Here is a 22253-nt window from a genome sequence, read left to right as displayed (position 1 = left end):
AGACTTGAACGATGGGAAAGAGCCACTGTGTGGGGTGGGGTGGAGCAGGAAGACGGAACAGCAAGCCCAGAGGCTCCTAAGCGGGAAGGAACTGGCTGCTTCAGGAACTGAAAAGGGTCAGCGTGGCTGGGGCACTGGAGTGAGGGAAAGGCAGCCGCCCGAGAGGTCGGGGAGGTAACGGCGATGGGGAGGGGGGTGGCGGGGGGCAGACTGCATGGAGCAGGCTGAGGGGAGGAGTCTGGGCTTGTCAGAGGGGCAATGGGAGGCACTGGGGGCTTGGGCAGGGGGTGACAAAATCTGTCTGAAAAGCCCTGTCTGGTGGCTGGAGCGGGGGGACCATTGGGGCCAGGGTAGAGGATGGAGAGCAGTCAGAAGGCAGGTGCAGAGCCTGGGGATGGTGGTGGTGGGAGGAGAGGATTTGAGACTTGAGGACAGGCTGCAATGGCAGACGGGATGGTCTTATTGTGTGGGGAGCAGGGGGAGCTGTCTGGCCTGAGCCACTGCTTGAGCTCGTGCACTCTTAGTGGATGAGGAGCGCTGGGAGGGGAACGGCGGGGGACTGGTGTGGGCAGGCTTGAGCTCTTCTGGAGTCATTCATGTGGTGAAGCCAGGGAGGCAGGTGGGGCCACAAGGCTGAAGTTCAGGAGGGTCTGGGCCCAGAGACAGGGAGCCTAAAGTCAGGATTGGGGAGGAGAGGGCTCAACAGGCCTTCTAAGGGGTGGGGGAGCATTTGAGAGGCCCAGGAACAGGACTGGGATGGCTGTCCCTCAAAGGTCTCTGCCAAGGCACCCAGGAGGGCAGGCTTGTGGTGGCTGAGCCGCTGTTTTCACAACAGCTCCGGAAGCTTTGGATCATGTCTATGGCCGTGTTGGGTAAACAGGCGGAGCAGAGCAGGCAGTGGCCAAGGCCTGAGGCTGGATCAGATGTCTGCGTGGTGTAGGTTGTGGGCTGGGGTTGTTGGGGCGGGAGGAGGATCTCAGGGTCCTCCAGTGTCAGGGCTGGAGAAAGCTTAGAGGTCTCCATTGTTGAGACAGGGAGGCTGGAGCCCGGGGAGGGACAGCTAGCTGGCCAGCCTCTGCCAGTGGACTCATGCTGCCTGTCTCAGCCCAGTTCTGCCCAGAGCCTCAGGCCAGAACAGGGCACCCTGCAGCTGGGGGGTTTAACAGAACCTCTTTTCCCACTGATCCAAGGAAGTCTGGAAGACACCAGAGCACTTGGGCCAAGATCACGGAGCACCCAGGCAGCAGATCTGAGCTAGGCCTGTCTAGGTCCAAGCTCGCCGGTTCCTCTGTCCGCTGCCTGCTGTGGGATGGTGCACCATGGGGATGGTCCTGCCTCTCTCCCAGCTTTCTCAAGATCCCCAAAGTGGGGAAGCATCATGTGGGTCCTGCCCAGATCCTGGGGATGACTGACAAAAGGCTTAGGTGGCCATCTTGCCTTCTCCCAAACACAAAACGATTGTTTCCAATGGTAAACCATCTGGAAAATCATGGGAACTCTGTGGGAGAAAGAAGGGCTAAGGAGTAAGGCTCTTGTACTGGGGGCTGATGGAGGAGCTGTTCCCACCTCCAAACACATACCTTCACCCCGTTGGAGGCCAGATGGGCAGTTCTAGGACTACAGCTGGAGGTTCTCTCCCCACTTCCCCCTGGGTCTGCCCCATTGGCTTTGTGGCTTTGGTTGAATTGCTCAACCTCTCTTTTGGTTTCTGCACAGTGAGCCTGGAGCTCATGGAACTTGTGCCTGGGGTGCCCGGCTTGCTGCCCTACCAGGACAGGTTCAAGCCCTCCCCTCCCCCTGTGTGCCAGGCCTGTGACTGCCACCTGTGACCTTCAACCTCCACCACAGCCTCAAGGTCCTGCAGGCAGGTGGGCGGGCAGGCGGAGGCCTGCCCAGTGATGTGCCTGACCAGCCCACTCCTTCCCTTACACACTTTAGACTTTGCTCTGGATCAAGAAGGACTTTCTTTGCCTCCCTGGGTGGAAAGGCCCAGCCTAGCCTGACACCAGCTGCCCTTCTGCCCCTCCTCCATTCCCCAGCCATTGTGCCTGGGGGCTGCTGTGGAAAAAGCTGCATTTGGACTTCATGGTGCCAGACTCTAGTCAGGGATGTGGGGTCCTTCCAGGCCTGTATGTTTGTTTCTTGTCTGCCTGGAGCATCTCTGTGCCAGTGTGTACATTACAGCTTGTGGCACCCCACGTGCATGTGGAGCCTATGTGGTCGGGTGTGGTCTGTGTGGGCCTGGGTGTCTGTTGAGATGTGAGAGCCGGTGAGTGGGGGTGTGTTTCTGTGTGTGTGTGTGCCCCTGAGTCATCATAGCAGTGTGTGTACGTACCTGTGGCTCCAACTGTGTGCACGTACCTGTGGCTCCAACTGTGTGCGTGTATGTCTGATGTCGAGTGGGGCTCCCTATGTGCTGTTTGGGTTGGTGAGTGTGCCTGTGTGCACACATGTGTGGTTATTCGTGGAGAGGCCCAGCTGCATCCCCCACCCTGGCTCTTCACAGAGGCCCCTTGTCCTCACAGGATCTGGCTCTCTGGCTCCTGCCATGAAGGGGCCTTTGTTCCTCTCTCAGGGGTACCTGGGGCACGCCCCTCTGACTGAGCCCAGGACTCCTCATATCCTAGGGCTGGCTGGTGACTGGAGGCCTGTGCCTGTTGGCCTTCTTCCAGGGAGGCCCTACCCCACACAAACTGGCAGGGGTGGATGTGAGCCGATGACAGCCAGGCTCCCAAGTCCTGCCCCTCTGACCCTTCCAGACCCTCTGGCAGGGCAGGCCATTATGCTCCTGCTGACCCCTCGGATCGAAGGCCCCCAGCCAACAGGTCCCTGCAGCCTCCATTCTCCTCCAGCCCCCCTCACTCCCTACTACTCACTGCCTGCGTGGCGCATCCTACAGAGGTCTTACCATCCTTTGTAACCACATATTTATGTGACTGGCTCCCACCAGGCTGTAAGTTCCATGGGCCTGGTGTGGCAGAGGTTACCAGTGGGAAAGCAGCTAGCTTCCTGAGAGGTGGGAAGGGTCCCCCAGGGCCAGCCTTCTGAGCTGCCTGGAAGGATCTGTGGGAATTCAGAAGGCCGTTCCAGCTGAGGGCACAGCATCTGCAAAAACATGGGGGCTGGGAAATGAGACACATGTTCACAGAGTAGCCAGAGCAGGGATTGAGGTAGAGAGCAGGACAGGGCCAGGGTGTGGGTAGCCTGGAAGACGTGGAGAGGTCTGGGCTTTCTCCAGGGGCAGTGAGAGCCTAGGAGGTTCCCAGCTGTGGGAAGAATGGGTAGGGGAGGGACCAGATATGGTGACAACCGGGAGGGAGCTGAGTAAAGGGAGGAGAGGCCACAGGCACTGGTTGGTCTGTGTGGGGTGAGGGAGGGGCCCAGGAGGAGCCCTGGCTGGGGGATGAGGCACCTGTCCTGGGAGGAGCAGGTATGGGGAGTATCCCTTGCTCTGGGACTTGGCTGTGAGCTGAGTCCATAGATCTGGTTCTTAGCACAGGGCTGAGCATGTGGAGGCTGGGGGATGGGCCCTGGTGGAGGAACCCTAAAGGGTCTTGCTAGCCCTTCCTCTCCCACCTCCTGTTCCTCTTGCTGAGCCCACTTCCTGGGTTGTGAAACCCACATGGCCTCCTTGCCTTGTTTCCGCTGGGAAGGCCATCTAGGCAGCCAGCCTCCCAGCCCAGCTACCACCCACCTGCCTACCCAACCTGGCAGGTCCACCATGCCCGGCCCCCTTGCACTGCCATGATTGCCGGGACCAGTCCTGCACCCTCCTGCTGATCACACTTCCTCTCACTGTCCTTCCTGCCCCTGCCTGGGCCTTGGTCTCCTCCGCCCTCCTTTATTCATCCACAAGGCTGTGGCAGGCTGCACTATGGACTACCCCAGGCAGAGTCTGCATCCTTAGGAGGGCCCCCACTTTGTGCCACCTGCCATGCAGTTGTGACTTCCGTGGCAGGTGTCAGGTGTGTGTGGGAGAGGGCTGCAGTAGGTGGCATGGGGGACATCCTCTGCTCCCCGGGGGTCTGTTCAAGGGAACCAGACCCCCCATACCCACCAGGGGCTGCAACTGGTCTTTCATTGTCCTGACCTCAGCCTGCCACCTCGTTTCTCCCATTGACATTTCTGAGGCAGCCTCCCTCTGCTCTCACACACCTTCCCCCAGCAGCTTGATCAAGCCTCTTTCCTCCAGCCCAGCTTACTCCTCTGACCAACAGGCATCGTCCTGTGGTCTGTGAGGCAGAATCGAACACCAGGGAAGGGATGGGGTGGAGGGGACCAGGCCGGATCTGGGAGCCAGGGGACCTCACTGCAGGACCTTGGCCTTAGTTTCCTCCTCTGTACAATGAGGAGATGGGCATGTCGGTCTCTGAAGACCTATCTCTTGTGGAGAGATTGGCTTGTTGGGGTTTTTCACCTTTGACAAAACCATTATCCAACAAGTGACATGTGATGTAGAAAAATTAGCAAATGCATTCCTGTTCCTGCTGGCACTCCTCAGGCCATGTCCCTCACCCCAGCCTCCTGTGCTGGTATACACCAGCACACGTGTGGATGTGCAGCACACATACTTGTCTGCTGGAGACAACCAGGAGTTCTGTGCCCGGGAGCTCCAAACCCAAGGTCGCTCTGATCACCTTGAGGCCAGCCTTGCCCACTGCCGGGTACTGGCTGGGAACAGGTTTCCATTTGTCCCAGAGGAGGTGACCTGCCTTCTCTGGCCTGACCTAGCTACTGCCTTTCCTTGCCTCTGGGCTGCTGATCTGGGGCTCACATTCCCTGGGGCTGGGATCCAGTGTGGCCAAGCCTTCCCTAGGTTTTGTTTTTGTTTTGTTTTATTTGTTTTTATTTTTTTTGAGACAGAGTGTCACTTTACTGCCCAGGCTGGAGTGCAGTGGCATGATCTCAGCTCACTGCAACCTCTACCTCCCGGGTTCAAACGATTCTTCTGCCTCAGCCTCCCAAGTAGGTGGGATTACAGGTGCCCGCCACCACACCTAGCTAATTTTTGTATTTTAGTAGAAACGGGGTTTCACTTGTTGGCCAGGCTGGTCTTGAACTCCTGACCTCAGGTGATCTGCCCACCTCGGCCTCCCAAAGTGTTGAGATTACAGGCATGAGCCACTGTGCCTGGCCCTTCCCTGGGTTTTGGAAATGGAGGCTAGTCCAAGTGGCGAGGTCAGGGGGGAAGACCACTGGTCAAGCATGGGGTACCTGTCTCTTGGAGCCCTTACCTCCCTGTTTTCTCTGTCTTCATGTGTGTTTGTGTGTGCTGATCCTGGCACATTTATCCATCTCCACCTCTACCCTCTTCTGTCCACCTCTACCCTTTTCTCTCTCTTTGTCTCTTTTTCCCAACATGGCATACTGGAAAGGACCTGGGCTGCAACATCAGGCAGGCCTGGATTTATTCTTCCACCACTTACTGGCTGTGTGACCTTTTGGAAAGTCACTTTGCTTCTCTGAGCTTCGGTTTCTTCATCAGTAAAATCCCTTCTGGACCCGCATAGGGATAAAGTGAGCTAATGTAATTACAGAGGTAATCTGCGACATTGTCGGCCTCAGAAAAGGACTGTCCTTCTTCTAAGTGGAGGAGCCAAGATTCATACCTAGACACTGACCCTTAGTCTGGTGCTTTCTGCTTCATAAAGCTGCCTCTGCTGTAGGCTGGAGAAGCAGAATAGAGACTAGGAGCCCTTAGGCAGCTGGGAAAGGCCTGGCTGGCCTCAGCTGGCTCCAAGGAACTTGTCCCGTGGAGGCTGTGTGGGGTCGAGCCCCTGGCACCCCCTGGCCCTGCAGAGTGGCCATGAGTCTGGGGCTGAGCCAGCGGCCTTCCTCTGGGGCCCCCATGGCCCAGGTCCTATTTGCATGGGGGCTATAAATAGCCAGCACACCTTGCTTTTGTGCTGCTGCTTCACCCCCTCCTCCCTGCCATACACTCTGAGAGGTAGGGGGCAGACTCTGACTCTGCTGTGCAGGGCAGGGACTTGTGGCCCAGAGAGGCCCAGGACCTCTCTCAGGGTCACGCAGTGATGGAAGAAGATGTGGGGCTCTGGGTAGTACAAATAGGGACAGAGGAGGTGGCAGAACCTGGCCAGATCCCATGCCCTGGTTTTAGTCCTAGGAGGCTGGGTCTGACCCTATGGTTACTGCTGGTTAATCTTGGGGCAGCCCACGAAGACCATGGCTCCCCAGTTTTCATGGCACTGCAGCCTGGCAGTGCAGGTTTAGGGCTGGGTCCTGCTGTGGTTGTGGTTTTCCCGCCAGTGGCTTCTAACTGTGAGCAGCAGCTGCTCTGAGTGTGGCCTGAGAGAGCTGGAGGGCCACCCTCGGGTGGGCAGGTCCTGGGCTCTGCCTCACCTTCCTGGGGCTTCTCTGACCCACTATCTCCTCCACCTTCCATGCAGTCCTGGGGTGGTCCCCACGCATACCTCCTGCTGGGCAGGCCAGGGGTAGGGGAAGCCATGGAGCCTGCAGGCTGTCAGGGCTGGGCCCCAAGGGTCGGTTGCTGGGAGGAGGACCTGGCTGGCCAGTGTTGGAGCATCTGGTGCTCCTGACTGAGTTGTATGTTCATGGAGACCTGGTTTCCCTTTCTGAGCAGTGGGGTCTGTAACCAGGACTGTCTTCCCAGGCTGCTGGGCAGGGGGAATGGATGTGGTGGGGGATGCGAGTGTGCTTTGTAAACTGTGAAGGGAGGTGCACAGTGAGGGATGGATACTGCAGTGAGAGGGGGCGATAGTGGTAAGAGGACCCCCCTCCCCGTGGCCTGTTGTGTTGATTGTGGCCCTCATCCTACATGAGTTCTCATTATCACCACAACCCTTAGCCAAGAGACTATTCCTCATCAGGAAATGGGGCTGAGGTTCAGAAAGGCCAAGTGACCTGCACAGAGTCCACAGCCAAGGCAATGTTGATGTCAGGGTGCAGCACCCAGGCGGCCTGGCCATCATTTTGCCACATATGCTGCCCTGAGCCTCTCTCCCCTAGGAGCCCAGGCCACCTGCAACACACTTGCTCCTCCTTTATCCCTGCGCCCCTGTCCCCTCAACCCTCATCATCCTCCGAGGCACTCAGAAGTTGCTTACTGCCCCAGCTGGGTCTCCAGGTTTTCCTAACAGCAGAGCTGCATCTGCTGGGATCAGGCCCTGGAAGTGTGGACCCAGACCTGCCAATCATTCCAGACCCAGGGAGCACTCACCTGGGTGCTGGATCTCTTGGACCCTCAGGGCCAAGCCAGGCAGCAAGAGGGGCAAGGTGTCCATCTTGCTTACGGGTTTGGGTTGCTCACCCAGACTCCTGCACATGTGCAAGGCCAGGCCCACGCAGCTTGCTATTCACTCCAGTATTAACTGAGTGCCCACCATGTGCCACCCACTCCCATGGCTGCATATAATCACATTCCTGTAGACTCGTGCAACCTCACACACACCGATTCATGCATGCTGCAGCCTGGGGAGCAGCCAGCAGCAGCCACCAGCTGGCCCTCTCTCCCTGGCCCACCAAGAGGTCAAGGGCAGCTGGCCTGGCACACAGGCCACCTGCTGGTGTCAGGCTGAAGGCTGCTGGACTTGGGCTCAGGTGTGAGCTTGCACACCCACTCTCACATCACTGAGTAGGAGCCAGGGCCGGGCAGGGAATGTGGTGGGGTCTGCCCTACCTGGGTCCTGCTCTCCGCTCTGGCAGCTACTGGCCTCAGGGCTGCCTGGACTCACTGGGCTGGGCTGCAGGGTGAGGTCAGCATTTGCTGTGAGCTGGTCTGAGCTAGGAGCTCCCAGCAGAGCTGGCCGCTGCTCTGGCCACCTTGTGCAGGAGCTGGAGGAAGTCATCTGGGGCTGGGCAGCTGTTGTGTGTGCATGCACACATGTGTGTCTGAGTGTGCCCCTGTGTGCTGGCTTATGTTCAGGATGGAGTGAATACACGTGCATGTGCACAAAATCGAGTGAGTGCTCCCTCAACCAAGGCTATGGAGCAGCCTTGTGGGGCCTGGGCAGGAGCCAGTGTGCACATAGGTGCTTGCACACCTGAGTGTTCTTCACAAGTGGCAACCTGAGGAGCCCCTTGGGGTCACTTACTGTAGTGAACATTAACTTAGAGAATGGTGAGAAACCCAGGAGTGTGGGAAGCTGCTGTGTATGAATCTGCAAGGCACATTCAGCATTACATTCAACATTAAAATACAATTTGGGTTTTTTTGTTTGTTTGTTTTTTTCTGAGGCAGAGTCTCGCTCTGTTGTCCAGGCTGGAGTGCAATGGCGCAGTCTCAGCTCACTGCAACCTCTGCCTCCCAGGTTCCAGCCATTCTCCTGCCCTCAGCCTCCCAAGTAGCTGGGATTATAGGCATGTGCCACCACGCCTGGCTAGTTTTTGTATCTTTAGTAGAGATGCAGTTTCACTATGTTGGCCAGGCTGGTCTCGAACTCCTGACCTCAGGTGACTCGCCCGCCTTGGCCTCCCAAAGTGCTGAGATTACAGGCATGAGCCACGGTGCCTGGGCAGTTTGAGTTTTTTTTTTTTTTAAGAGACAGGGTCTCACTCTGCCGCCCATGCTGGAGTGCACTGGCACAATCATGGCACACCGGTGCCTTGAACTCTTAGCTTCAAGCGATCCTCTTACCTTGGCCTCCTGAAGTATCGAGATTATGGGAGTGAGCCACCATGCCCACCTGTTTTATATTTGGGGAAATAATTAGTTTGAAGATGCAGGCAACCTTCCAGGCAAGCAAGAGGCACTTGACCCCAAGGGGTCAAGTTAGCAGGGTCAGGCACACTGATGTAGGCAGAGCCTCTCACTGCCCTGATCCCTGAACAAAGTGGATGCCAAGTTAGTGGAATGTCAGCTTTTGGTTCTGATTCTGCCTTAGGGTTTTAGTTTCCCCATCTGAAAAGTGGGGGTGTTTATCTTGGCACTGCTTGTCTGCCTGGGTAGTTATGAAGAAAAAAACCCAAACTTAGAAAATTATGAAGGGCTGCATGGGGCAGAATGGGAGAAAGAGGCAATACTGTCCTGTCCCCTTACCAGGTGACAATGGCACATACCAGGTGTCTGGCATGGAGCAGGTGCCCAGCAATAGGGTACTTAGGGAGTCACTTAGTGACTTAGTGACTCCCTAAATGAATATCTTGGATTGACAGATGCAAATGCCACCAGGGCCCAGGTAGGTTTTGAGGAGGAGTGAAGAGAGTGTCCCTGGCCTGGGGTAGACTGATGGAGGGCAGCCATCCCAGTGCTAGCTGGCTGTTGCCCAGTGGGCCCAACATCACATTTTCCAGTTTTACCAGAGACGCCGCAAATCCAGACTTACATAAACCTCTCAATTTTTTTCTTTTTCTTTTTTTTTTGAGACAGAGTTTGGCTCTTGTCACCCAGGCTGGAGTGTAGTGGTGCGATCTCGGCTCACTGCAACCTCCGCCTCCCGGGTTCAAGTGATTCTCCTGCCTCAGCCTCCCGAGTAGCTGGAATTATAGGCATGCACCACCACACCCAGCTAATTTTTAGTAGAGATGGCTTTTCACCATGTCGGTCAGGCTGGTCTCAAACTCCTGACCTCAGGCCATCTGCCTACCTTGGCCTCCCAAAGTGCTGGGATTACAGGCGTGAGCCACCGTGCCTGGCAAACCTCTCAGTTTTTAACACTGGTAACTGAGACTAGTGTGTGTATGCATCATGTGGGCCAAGCCCAATCATGGGAGAGCCCTGGGGGAGTGGGTCCCTGAGTGCTGCCCGTGACTGTTCCCGCTAGTCCTACCCGGCCGCCTGGCATCACCCCTCTGTGTGCACAGCCCCACTGCAGGCCCCACCATGGCGCCGTTCCTGCGCATCGCCTTCAACTCCTATGAGCTGGGCTCCCTGCAGGCTGAGGACGAGGCGAACCAGCCCTTCTGTGCTGTGAAGATGAAGGAGGCGCTCAGCACAGGTAGGCCTGGAGGCTGGTCCCTGGAGAGGGGCTGGGAATCTGGGCCCAGCTGGAGGGACTGGAGGGGGCCTGGCCTTGTTCCCTGCAACCTCTGAAGGATTCTGCTCTTCCTCATCCTTGACTCCCTGCCCCACTCAGCTATGAAGGCAGAGGCCACTGAGTCTCTATAGGGCTGCAAACACTGGCCAAATTGAGCCCTCCTTGGAAGGCTTGGAGTTTCTGGTTCCTCCTTCACTGGTTGTTTTACCCAGCAATTTTTACATGTCCATCTGTGCCAGGGCCTGTTCTGGGCACTGAGGATACTGTCATGCTCCAGGACTAACCTGGCCCTGCCCTCATGGGGTTCATAGTCAGGTGGGGAAACCAGGCACATCAAAAAGCAGTGAGTCCTGCAATAGGGAAGCCCAGAGAAGGCACCCTCTGAACCTGAGGTCAGGGAGGACTTCCTGGAGGAAGCACATACCTCACATCATTCCCTCTTGCTTTTGCCCTGGCCTGGTGAACCCCTAGTTGTTCCTCAGGTCTCAGCTGAACTGTTCCTTCCTCTAGGAAATCTTCCCTGACCCTTAGGCTTGACCCTGTGGCCACTTGACCATAGGCAAGTCTAGCACTACCAGCCTTGCCCACTTCAGTCTCATCACAGCTGTGACTTAACAGTTACTTGAGGAAGGAGTTGGTGTATTCACCACCCGGACCTGGGGATCCAGGAGGACAGGCCCTGGATGTAGCTTTTCTTTCAGCTGTGTTCTGTGCCTCGAATATTATGGCTGGCATGCAGGAGCTGTCAGCCCATGTTCCCTGAGTGAATGCATAAGGGCAGGCGACATTTAAATGGAGCTGGAGCAAGAGGGTCAGAGGAAGAGGGAACAGCAGGAACAAAGGCCTGGAGGGAGGACCTAGCAGGGTTCCCGAGGTAGTTCTGTGCTCTAGAGGACACTGGGGGACCACAGCACGCCCTCAAGGCAGGAGAGTCGGGCAGATTCTGCCAGGGGAAGGCCGTGGAGGTCTAGGAGGGAGGGACAGAGGGGCCATGGCCCAACCTTCCCTGCCTGGCCTCGTTGCAGAGCGTGGGAAAACACTGGTGCAGAAGAAGCCAACCATGTATCCTGAGTGGAAGTCTACGTTCGATGCCCACATCTACGAGGGGCGCGTCATCCAGATCGTGCTAATGCGGGCAGCAGAGGAGCCGGTGTCTGAGGTGACCGTGGGTGTGTCAGTGCTGGCCGAGCGCTGCAAGAAGAACAACGGCAAGGCTGAGTTCTGGGTGAGGGGCGCACAAGCCATGCTGTGTGAGAGTGTGTGTGTGTGTGTGCGCGCGTGCATGCACACGTGGGCTTGGTCATTGAGCACAGCTGAAGGGCACTGGGCCCTGTGCTGGCCACCAGTCCAGCCCCGCGGCCAACGTGGCCTGGGTGTGAATCCTGGCTCTGCAATTCACCAGATTCCCAGCCTCTCTGAGCTTCTGCTTCCGCATCTGTTAAGGGAAGACGCTACTAAATGTGCCTACCTCAGGGTCAGTTGATCAAATGAAAGGAGCAGCTGGATGTACAGGGCTTATTGCAGAACCTGACACATAGCAGGTGCTAAAGATGGCCAACTTCCTTATTGTGACTGCTTTTTCCTTTTTAATTTTGGAAAGCTAGGATATGCACATAGTAAAACATTTTTAACTGCATGAAAGGGTGTGTCCCTGCCCCAACACCAGGCCACCAGGCCTCCTTGCCAGAGGCACCCGTTATTCCAGTTCTTTTTGGAATCCTCCCTTATATTCTAGGCCTTGGCAGCCATTGAGGGGGCAACATAGTGATCTTTAACAGCAAGGAGGTGTGGGAGAAGGGGAGGCTGACGGTCTCATCTAGTTACCTGCTGAAATGGAGCCTCTGCACAAGCATGTGGCCACCTGGCCATGTGCAGCTGTGTGTTCTGGGTGGCCACAGGATGCCAGTGCTGGCAGAAGTTCCCTGGGGTTACATGTGGGATATAACCAAGATGTCTCCACTAGGAAAGGCCCTGTGACCATTGGAGGCTCTGATCAACCTCCTGCAAGGGGTGAGGGGGCTGGGATGGGAGAGAGGTTGACACAGGGCTGTACTGACCCTTGGCCAGTCAGGCAGGGACACAGAGGGGCCTCTGGCTGTGCTGTCTCCACTGCCCCAAGGGAGGATATCAGTCACCAGGTCTAGGTCTTGGGGGAGGTGAGGGGATAGAGGCTCAGGCCCTCGGCACAGAGGGAGGAGCAGCGTGTGTGCACGAGGATGAGTGTGTCTGTCTCTCTCCCGATGTGCACACAGGTAGGGGCCTCCATTCTAAGATCCTTGCTAAGGGGGCTGCAGTGGGTAGGGGTGGGGAATTTCCCTTCCCGCTCTGTTCCCCAGCTATGTGTCTGGGCTGGGTGTGGGCTGGACCCTTTCACTTCCCTAAATGTAATAATACCCCTGGGTACAGGGTGGGGGTGGGGCTCAGGCAGGGCCCTGCCCACATTGGGCAGACAAGTATCTGGCTAGGCCTTGGGGGGCTGCCTTGGCCTTGGGGGACCAGCCATGGGGGCGGGTTCTGAGTTTGGCCTGGCCCAGGCCGCCCTCACTGACCTTGTTCTCCCCCGGCCTCTGGCCCCCAACAGCTGGACCTGCAGCCTCAGGCCAAGGTGTTGATGTCTGTTCAGTATTTCCTGGAGGACGTGGGTAAGAACTCCCTGGGGGTGGAGGGCTGCCTTGCCGGGTTCAGAGGCAGAGCCAGCACTGAGGTGTAGGGAAGCTGCTCCCTTCGACGGAGCTGTCCAGGACCACCCTGGGAGGGACTGCAGGGGTGCCACCCCTCCCAGATACCAGGGCTGATTTTCCTACTCCATGGTCACCAGATTGCAAACAGTCTATGCGCAGTGAGGACGAGGCCAAGTTCCCAACGATGAACCGCCGCGGAGCCATCAAACAGGCCAAAATCCACTACATCAAGAACCATGAGTTTATCGCCACCTTCTTTGGGCAACCCACCTTCTGTTCTGTGTGCAAAGACTTTGTCTGGTGAGAACTGGCCATGCCCGCTGGTGGTGGTGCAGGGTAGTGGGGGCCCATCCTGGTCCTCCCTCACTCACTTTGCCTGGGTTTTGCCTTTCAGGGGCCTCAACAAGCAAGGCTACAAATGCAGGCGTAAGTGTCTCCACAGGCCAGTTTGTACGTATGTACCCGTGTGTGCTCACGTGCGCCAGTGCCTGTGTGCGCTCAGAGAGTGTATGCATGTGAGTTTTCCCAGTGTAGATATAGCAGTTGAGTTCAGTGAGTGCTGGGGCTGGCTTGCTGCTGCTCTGGAAAACCAGTTCTGCGCGTCTCTTCCCAGCTCCGCATTCAGTGACAGGGAGTTGGTGGATGGCAATTGGGCACAGTAGAATATTCACGCAGAAACCAGCCCAGGCCATGCACCAGGCCTCTTTTCCCCGGAGAGGCAGTGATAGGTCCTTTACTAGCACACAGTGGCTGCATGTGCTTCTGTGTAGATGTGGGTGTCTCTGAGTACACAGGTGTGAGCACACTCTGTCCCTGAGGGTGCATACACGAGGCCCCGCAGGCTGGAGCCAGACTGCCTGGGTTTGAATCCCAGCTCTACCACTTCCTAGCTATAGGGCCTTAGGCAAAGTTACTTAACCTCTCTGTGCCTCAGTTTCCTCATCTATAATTTTTTTTTGAGACTGAGTCTTATTCCGTTGCCCAAGCTAGAGTGCAGTTGTGCGATCTCAGCTCATTGTAACCTCCCCTCTCCAAGGTTCAAGTGATTCTCTTGCCTTAGCCTCCTGAGTAGCTGGGATTACAGGTGTGCACCACCATGCCTGGCTAATTTTTGTATTTTTAGTAGAAATGGGGGCTTTGTCATGTTGGCCAGGCTGGTCTCAAACTCCTGACCTCAAGTGACTCACCCACCTCAGCCTCCCAAAGTGCTAGGATTATAGGCGTGAGCCATCGTGCCTGGCCCTCATCTATAAATTAGATATAACTATAATGTATAATAGGGTCATTTTGAAGATCAAATGGAATAAGATATGTAAAGCTGTATTTTAAGTGCCTTGCACTGGTAGCCGTTCTGTGTAAGAAGTCTGTTATCATTATTACACATGCTTTGTGTGTATGTACAGGTGTCTGTTTTGAGGCGTGTCCGTGTGCATGTGTAAGAGAGGGCATTTAGGAGCTGTTTGCTATCCCAGGGCTTGGAAGAACTGCCCCCGCTTCTCATATTGCGATGCCCTGTGCCCCCTAACTTCTGCCCACCTCCCTGCCCACTAGGACTCCTTCTTTCTAAGCCCCTGCAGATTGGCCTGTCCTCTCCGCCCCGTCCTCTCCAGGCTCCTCCTTCGAGGGCTGGCGGGAGGAAGACTCAAGCGCTGGGCCTCTGCGGGGTGAGGGTGTGGGCGGTCAGGAGAACGGTGGCTTTGTGTAGAGGGCTGGACTGGTCGGCAGGCACCAGCTCATAGACTCTGCCCCTCCCGGTGCTTTCCCTTCCCCCTCCTGGGCCTGTGCCTCTTCAAGAATGTAACGCTGCCATCCACAAGAAATGCATCGACAAGATCATCGGCAGATGCACTGGCACCGCGGCCAACAGCCGGGACACTATAGTGAGCCTGGGTCCGGGGCAGGGCTGGGGATCTGGGGGCTTGGCCAGATGGGAGGGATTTGCACCCTCTCCCCACCCTCCCTGGGGAGCTTACCCTCCCTCCCCATTTTTCTTAGTCTTTCCTTGCCTCTCCCAGTGGAGCTCTCTTGGGGTGTTGTTGTGCCCGGGGTTGGGGGAGAGCTAGGGGTTGAAGAAGGGGCTGGAGCTGGCACGTGACCCTCAGCCTGTGATACCCCCACCTCCAGTTCCAGAAAGAACGCTTCAACATCGACATGCCACACCGCTTCAAGGTTCACAACTACATGAGCCCCACCTTCTGTGACCACTGCGGCAGCCTGCTTTGGGGACTGGTGAAGCAGGGATTAAAGTGTGAAGGTGCGTGCCACCCCACCCCTGGGCTGCAGGAGGGGCACTCCCAGCTAGTGCTGCTGTGAATTCCAGCCACCTCACGCCACCCTCGCCTCCTCACATGGAGACGGGCACCTCATTCAGGGACCTGATGAGGGTGAGGCCTTGGTGGACCCTCCCCACTGGCCTGACTGGCTCTGCCACTTACCTGCTGTGTGACCACAGGTGGGCAGCTCCACCCCTCTGAGCCATTTGGAGGAGAAAAGCAGGACCTAGAGAGTCCCTGTGAGGGGCCAGTGGGCAGAGAGTGCTGAAGCCAGGCCTGATGCACACCGACAGGTGCCCAGACAGGCCTCCCCTGCCCTCTGCTTCACTTAGAGATGGAACAGAAGACCCTGGAGGGAAAGCAGCTTAAGTTGACCCAGATGTTCTTTAAAGGGTTTCGAATTAGGTCCCTTCCCATGTCTTCTGGTTTTTCCTTTTTCTTTAAATCATGAAAGATTGGCTGGGCATGGTGGCTCACGCCTGTAATCCCAGCACTTTGGGAGGCCGAGGCGGGCAGATCATGAGGTCAGGAGATCGAGACCATCCTGGCTAACATGGTGAAACCCTGTCTCTACTAAAAAAATACAAAAAAATTAGCCGGGTGTGGTGGCGGGCACCTGTAGTCCCAGCTGCTCGGGAGGCTGAGGCAGGAGAATGGCGTGAACCCAGGAGGCGGAGCTTGCAGTGAGCCAAAATCGTGCCACTGTATTCCAGCCTGGCTGACAGAGCGAGACTCCGTCTCAAAAACAACAACAACAACAACAACAAATCATGAAGGATTGAAGTGCTTGGCCAGGTGTGGTGGCTCACACCTGTAATCCCAGCACTTTGGGAGGCCGAGGCGGGTGGATCACCTGAGGTCGGGAGTTCGAGACCAGCCTGGCTATCATGGAGAAGCCCCATCTCTACTAAAAATACAAAATTAGCCGGATATGGTGGCGCATGCCTGTAATCCCAGCTATTCAGGGGCTGAGGCAGAAGAATCACTTGAACCCAGGAGGCAGAGGTTGCGGTGAGCCGAGATTGTACCATTGCACTCCAGCCTGGGCAACAAGAGGGAAACTCCATCTCAAAAAAAAAAAAAAAGAGAGAGAGATTGAAGTATTTATGATGGCTTCAGATCAATGTTTTCCTAGAAACTGGAGCCCAGCAGACCCCACTAAAGCCCTCCTTTCTCTTGCTCTCCTGCCCCTGTCCTACACTGCCCCCTGCCCTTGGCTGAGCTCCGAGACTGACAGCCCCGCTTCTCCCTCACCCCAGACTGCGGCATGAATGTGCACCATAAATGCCGGGAGAAGGTGGCCAACCTCTGCGGCATCAACCAGAAGCTCTTGGCTGAGGCCTTGAACCAAGTCACCCAGGTGGGCAGGTGCCATGGGGACCCTGGACACAGGGCAGTGGGGTCAGGGACAGTCAAGGCTTACAGCCACTGCTGGGAGCCACAGACAGCCAGGATATATTTAGACCCAGGACTCTACTTCGGGAAGATCCAACTCAAGAATTTAGGCAGCAGAGGGAGGGGGGCTTTTTTTCATGAGAAATTCATTATTCAGGCAGTTCTTTACTTGAGGGTGAACCTGGGGACCACAGGATTGGGTGTTGGAACACTTTGAACTAAGACTTTGGGTGTGGACGTTTGTATGTGGGTGGGGCTTGAGGGATGCCACAAAACCTAAAGGTAAAATTTTAGAATCAATCAGAAATGAAGCTAAATAGTCAAATAAAATCTATCGAGTGAGTGGTTGGGAAGGTAGGGTTCCGTTTACAAAACTTCTGTTTGTAATCAGAGCCTTTCAGACCACCGAGGCTTCTCTGGGCTCCTGGAAGAGTGTGTGTGTGTACACGCAGCCCGAGTAGGGGGCCTGGGCTGTGCCCCTGTTGTCTACTCTTGGTGTTAAGGGTGGAGTTATGCTTGAGGGTCTTCCTTCTGGGCTGGGAGTTCTGATAATGGTCTGATCATCTGGCCCCCCACCTCTGCTCCCTCCCCAGAGAGCCTCCCGGAGATCAGACTCGGCCTCCTCAGAGCCTGTTGGGATATATCAGGGTTTCGAGAAGAAGACCGGAGTTGCCGGGGAGGACTCGCAAGGTGAAGCTAGGTCCATTGCCCCTCTTACAGTTTTTATTCCCCCTGAGGCCAAAGAAAGGGGACAGTCCTCCCTTCCATTGTCAAGTGAGACATGGAAGGAACCACCGGCCCTGGGGAGCGAGCCCCTTCCTCTCTGAGGCCCCTTCCCCCAGCCTACCCCAGGCTCCGGGGGAGGGGAGTTGTGTAGACTGAGACCCCGATCTGAGGAGGTGCCATCTCTCGGGCAGACAACAGTGGGACCTACGGCAAGATCTGGGAGGGCAGCAGCAAATGCAACATCAACAACTTCATCTTCCACAAGGTCCTGGGCAAAGGCAGCTTCGGGAAGGTGAGGGCTGTGAGCCGGGCACCTGCTTCCCACCCCACCCTGGCTTCTTCCTGCTTAGGTGGCTGAGGCGGGAGTCTGTGAATCAGGCTGTGGCCCCCGCCCCGTCCTCACCTGCTCAGCACCCGTGTCTCCCCATCAGGTGCTGCTTGGAGAGCTGAAGGGCAGAGGAGAGTACTTTGCCATCAAGGCCCTCAAGAAGGATGTGGTCCTGATCGACGACGATGTGGAATGCACCCTGGTGGAGAAGCGGGTGCTGACACTCGCCGCAGAGAATCCCTTTCTCACCCACCTCATCTGCACCTTCCAGACCAAGGTGCCTGGGCCTCCCGCCATCACCGCCCCATGCCACAGCCATGTCCCACAGCCCCTCAGCCCCCCTCAGTCAGGGCTGTGTCTCCCCCTCAGGCCACTTGAGGCAGGACCATGCTTTCCCCCCTCATGCCTCCCAGGGCAGAGTTGTCCCCCTCAGCCAGGGCCTGTCCCTGCTGTTTCCTGTTGGGTCTTGGCCCCAGTGGCCCTCAGTGAGGGAGCCTCATGCCTATTCCTCACCCCTGCTCACCACCCTCCCCACCCCAGGACCACCTGTTCTTTGTGATGGAGTTCCTCAACGGGGGGGACCTGATGTACCACATCCAGGACAAAGGCCGCTTTGAACTCTACCGTGCCACGTACGTAAGGGCCATGGTGGGGAAGGGCCCAGTGTGCAGGAAGGGCCACTGGCTCAGAGCCCACTGCCAGTCTGCCCTCCATGCCTTCTTCCCTCTCCCTAGAAAAGCCAGCCTGGGCTAGAGCAGCAGCTGGGGAGATGTGGGGGTAGCCTGGGTCCACACCACACAGGAAGCCATGAGTGGCAAGTGAGCTGCGGCTGGGGGCACAGCGCAAATACTCTGGGTCCTGGCCCCTCTGTGGGCCACAGCCAGGGCAGCCTTGCAAATGGTGGTCCTGCATGACACAGGACACAGGACCCTGGTGCGTGGCCCCCAGACCTGCTTTTCCCCATTCACATGCCCCTTACCCCAAACTAACCATGTGTGTGTGTGTGTATGCATGCAAACACATACGTACGTGCATATAAATGCATACACTCTTAGAGAACTGGCTCACTGAGAGCTTTCCCTTCAGAACTTTCTGCCTGGGCTGCCAGCCCCCACTTGCCTGATGCAAGATGTACTTGATCATGCTCAGGTTGTCCATGGAGTTATTTGCAGCATTTCTTGCCCCTGGAAGTGGGGTTGAAGGCCCGAGGAGAAGCAGAGGCTGCTTGGCAGAGATCCCGGAACACTTTGTCCTTCTCTCTTGCCCAGGTTTTATGCCGCTGAGATAATGTGTGGACTGCAGTTTCTACACAGCAAGGGCATCATTTACAGGTGCGGGGGTTAGGGCAGCGGGGGCTCTTGGGAGGGGAGGCTCCAGCCCCATCATATCTTCTGAAATGCTCCAAGCAGGATCCCCCCAATTCCAGTTCCTTCTCTGCTGGAAATCAATTTTTAGCTGGGTATTTGCCTATGCCTTCCACCCTGGTCTTAGCATTCCTGTGGCCACCATTTGAGGCTGGCTCAGCTCCAGGGACTAGGAACTCACTGCCCATATTTGACACCATCGTCCCACCCATCCTTGGAGCCATCAGTCTCGCTCTGAAGCCCCATCGAGTCATCTAAGCTTCTGCCAGAAGGGACTGGTTCCATAAAGTCTCATCTAATAAGTTATGATTCCATCCTATGGTGGGAACTGTACACCCACCAAAAAGGCTGAGGTCAGGCTCTGTGTACTGATGTGGGATAATGCCAAGATATGTTGTTAAGTGGAAAAACAACCTGTGGGAGAGTGTATATCGAATATTAGCATTCAGGCTTTAAAATGTGGGAGGGAGGCTGAGCACGATGGCTCACGCCTGTAATCCCAGCACTTTGGGAGGCCAAGGTGGGCAGATCACCTGAGGTCAGGAGTTCAAGACCAGCCTGACCAACATGGTGAAACCCTGTCTCTACTAAAAAATACAAAAGTTAGCTGGGCATGGTGGTGGATGCCTGTAATCTCAGCTACTCAGAAGGCTGAGGCAGGAGAATTGCTTGAACCCGGGAGGCGGAGGTTGCAGTGAGCTGAGATCATGCCACCGCACTCCAGCCTGTGTGACAGAATGAGACTGTGTCTCAAAAAAAAAAAAAAAAAAAAGGTGGGAGCGAGCTGCATGCTGCCATATGCTTGTCCATGCCTAGAATTGCTCTAAGGAGAGCCTCATGATTGAGCTCAGTGGAAGGCAGACTTCGTACTGTTTGCCATTTCTAGTGCCCATATGCATTAAGTATCTACTCAAATGACTAATTACTAAATATAGACATGGTCTCTGCCTTTGGGAAGTAGACAAACCTGAACCTGGGGGTCACTTCTGCTGCTGACTGCTAGGGGACCCTCGGCAAGTGACATCACCTGTTTGAGCCCCATTTGGGCTTCAGGAAGTAGGGCAGTGTACGCCCAGCGTTTAGCACACAGTAGGGGACTTGCAAGAAGCACCTGTTTTTAGGATCTCTTTCTCCTTCTGCTTCCTCTTCTGTTTCTCATTCCCTTGTACCCTTGGGGACAGTCCTGGACTAATATGGCTGAAAATTAGGACATGGGGGGCAGGGTTGGGAAGGAGAAGAAATGTCCCCTGCTGACTCTTACCTGTCCCCTGTCCTTAGGGACCTCAAACTGGACAATGTGCTGCTGGACCGGGATGGCCACATCAAGATTGCCGACTTTGGGATGTGCAAAGAGAACATATTCGGGGAGAACCGGGCCAGCACCTTCTGCGGCACCCCTGACTATATCGCCCCTGAGGTGAGCCGATGCCCTTCCAGCCCCCCGCTCAGTCAGGCACCTTGCCTCCCCACGGTGGCCAGGGAAGGCTTCCCAAGGGCAGTGATGTCCAAGCCAAAGCCCATAGGCTGAGGCGGCCTGGCTAGGGTTCGTGCCCAGGGGCCCCTCTCAGCCCCAGCACCTCAGCTCCTGCTGACCTGCTGCTCCCCCCTAAGATCCTACAGGGCCTGAAGTACACATTCTCTGTGGACTGGTGGTCTTTCGGGGTCCTTCTGTACGAGATGCTCATTGGCCAGTCCCCCTTCCATGGTGATGATGAGGATGAACTCTTCGAGTCCATCCGTGTGGACACGCCACATTATCCCCGCTGGATCACCAAGGAGTCCAAGGACATCCTGGAGAAGGTAGAGGCCCTGGGCTGGGCTGGGCTGGGCTGGGCTGGGGCGGGGGCTGGGCTGGGGCAGGGGCTGGTAGACACTGGGCTTCGGGTGAGGAGCTTCCTGTCTCTGGAATGGCAGCCTCAGTGGTGCCACAGTCCTAACATAAGGGGTATTGCTCTCTCACCATGTTCCCAGGAACTCCTGTCTGAGTCCTGTGCATAGAATCAGCCTGACATGGTGACTAAGGGCCCAGGGTCAGGAGACAGACAGACCCGAGGCCAAACGCTGGCTCTGCCTGGGACTAGCTGGTCACTTAACCTCTCAGAGTTTGTCTCCTTATCTGTAAAATGGGGCTATGAGCAGACTTGCCTCACAGAGTTGTTGGGAAGAAAATAGAAACATATGATGCTCAGCTGTGGGCCAGGCAGATAGTAAATACTCAATAAAAAGTCCCACCAGCAGAGTCGCGGATGTCCAGCCCAGAGCCTGTGATCTCTGGGGGAACTGGGAGCACTGCAGGCCAGAGTGGCCTCCCTCAGCCCCACCATTCCCCAGGCTGACTGGGGCTGGGGCAAGCCTGGCTTTGCATCCCTGGGCCTGCTGGGGATTTGCTGAAGCTCCAATTTCCCATAGCCCTCGGGTGCTAACCAGGGTCCCTGCTGGGTTGCAGCTCTTTGAAAGGGAACCAACCAAGAGGCTGGGAGTGACTGGAAACATCAAAATCCACCCCTTCTTCAAGACCATAAACTGGACTCTGCTGGAAAAGCGGAGGTTGGAGCCACCCTTCAGGCCCAAAGTGGTATGTGATCCTGCCCTGCGCTGCCTTCGGCCTGGGCTGCTCCTCCCCTGCCCTCCCTCTCTCCTGCATCATTCACACGCTTTCCACCTCTCCCTTCTTCCAGCAAGTCTACTTCCCCGATCTCCACAGCATGTTCAGTCACAGCCGCTGCCCTTGTATTCTCATCCTCTCCCTCCTGACTCAGTCATTCAGCACACACTGGGGACTGTGGATCCCACTGTATGCAGAGGACGCTGTTTTGGGAAATAGAGTTAAGACCTCACTTTATCGCTCCATTCAATCCATTTTCCAATACATATGGGGAATCCTGAGTCCCTGTTGAATGCAGAGCACAGTGCTGGGCTGCACAGCAGAGTGGGAGACGCAGTCCCAGAACTGGAGGAGGTCTCAGCTAGTTGGAGAGATAAGAAACTTGCACACCGATGACAATTTGTGATATGAGATGACAGTATAAGAGATGCCCCAGGACACATGATCAGTTGCTATTGAGTGGGTCTGTCAGCAGGAGCCCAGGTGGCAGAGAAGAGGGTGGGTCTGAGAGGCCCCCTTGGAAGAAGTGAGACAAGGGACAGCTGGGAGGCATTCCAGGTGGAAGAGGGGATGGTTCACTCACAGGCCCAGAAGCTACAGGGCCACCAAGGAACCAGCCTGAGAGAAGAGGCAGGTGGGGCCACTAAGATAGTTGGGGCTGTGTGGCCCCTCTGTGACCACAGTTCTTCCTTCCCACTCCGTTTATCTCCTTTGGTTCCCCTCCTCCACCAGGGCACACAGTTCCCACTGGGCAGCCTGTGTAATGCGCCCCACATTTGTACTTTGAGGCTACAGAGCACTTCCCCTACACCAGGGACCTCAAACTCAGACGTGTCCTGGCTAAGCATGTAACTGACAGGCTAGGCCAGCTGCGAGAAAATCACACAGCCTGCTTTCGGTCTCGCTTTTGATAGATTTCCTTCTCTGC

General features: G+C 56.2%; 1 protein-coding gene across 3 annotated transcripts in view; it reads left to right on the top strand.

Moving 5' to 3' along the window:
- Positions 1-22253, top strand: part of PRKCD (protein kinase C delta) — a 31193-nt gene that overhangs the window by 7164 nt on the left and 1776 nt on the right. Inside the window, exons 1-17 of one of the 3 annotated variants that reach the window (XM_055274346.2) lie at positions 30-174; positions 9781-9914; positions 10979-11178; positions 12535-12595; positions 12772-12934; positions 13029-13060; positions 14429-14514; positions 14759-14888; positions 16167-16267; positions 16896-16992; positions 17220-17320; positions 17460-17633; positions 17897-17988; positions 18625-18687; positions 19999-20137; positions 20332-20520; positions 21167-21295. In XM_055274346.2, coding sequence (XP_055130321.1) covers positions 9800-9914; positions 10979-11178; positions 12535-12595; positions 12772-12934; positions 13029-13060; positions 14429-14514; positions 14759-14888; positions 16167-16267; positions 16896-16992; positions 17220-17320; positions 17460-17633; positions 17897-17988; positions 18625-18687; positions 19999-20137; positions 20332-20520; positions 21167-21295 — 1872 coding nt within the window. In that variant the 5' untranslated portion in view covers positions 30-174; positions 9781-9799. Of the gene's footprint in view, positions 1-29; positions 175-9780; positions 9915-10978; positions 11179-12534; positions 12596-12771; positions 12935-13028; positions 13061-14428; positions 14515-14758; positions 14889-16166; positions 16268-16895; positions 16993-17219; positions 17321-17459; positions 17634-17896; positions 17989-18624; positions 18688-19998; positions 20138-20331; positions 20521-21166; positions 21296-22253 lie in introns of those variants that run through there. The other 2 variants (XM_055274354.2, XM_055274339.2) reach the window with 2 other exon arrangements.

Source organism: Symphalangus syndactylus, chromosome 1 (assembly GCF_028878055.3).
Source record: "Symphalangus syndactylus isolate Jambi chromosome 1, NHGRI_mSymSyn1-v2.1_pri, whole genome shotgun sequence".
NCBI classification, from domain to species: domain Eukaryota; kingdom Metazoa; phylum Chordata; class Mammalia; order Primates; family Hylobatidae; genus Symphalangus; species Symphalangus syndactylus.
Note: the sequence above shows the minus strand (reverse complement) of the source record. Positions and strands in the feature narration are given on the sequence as shown.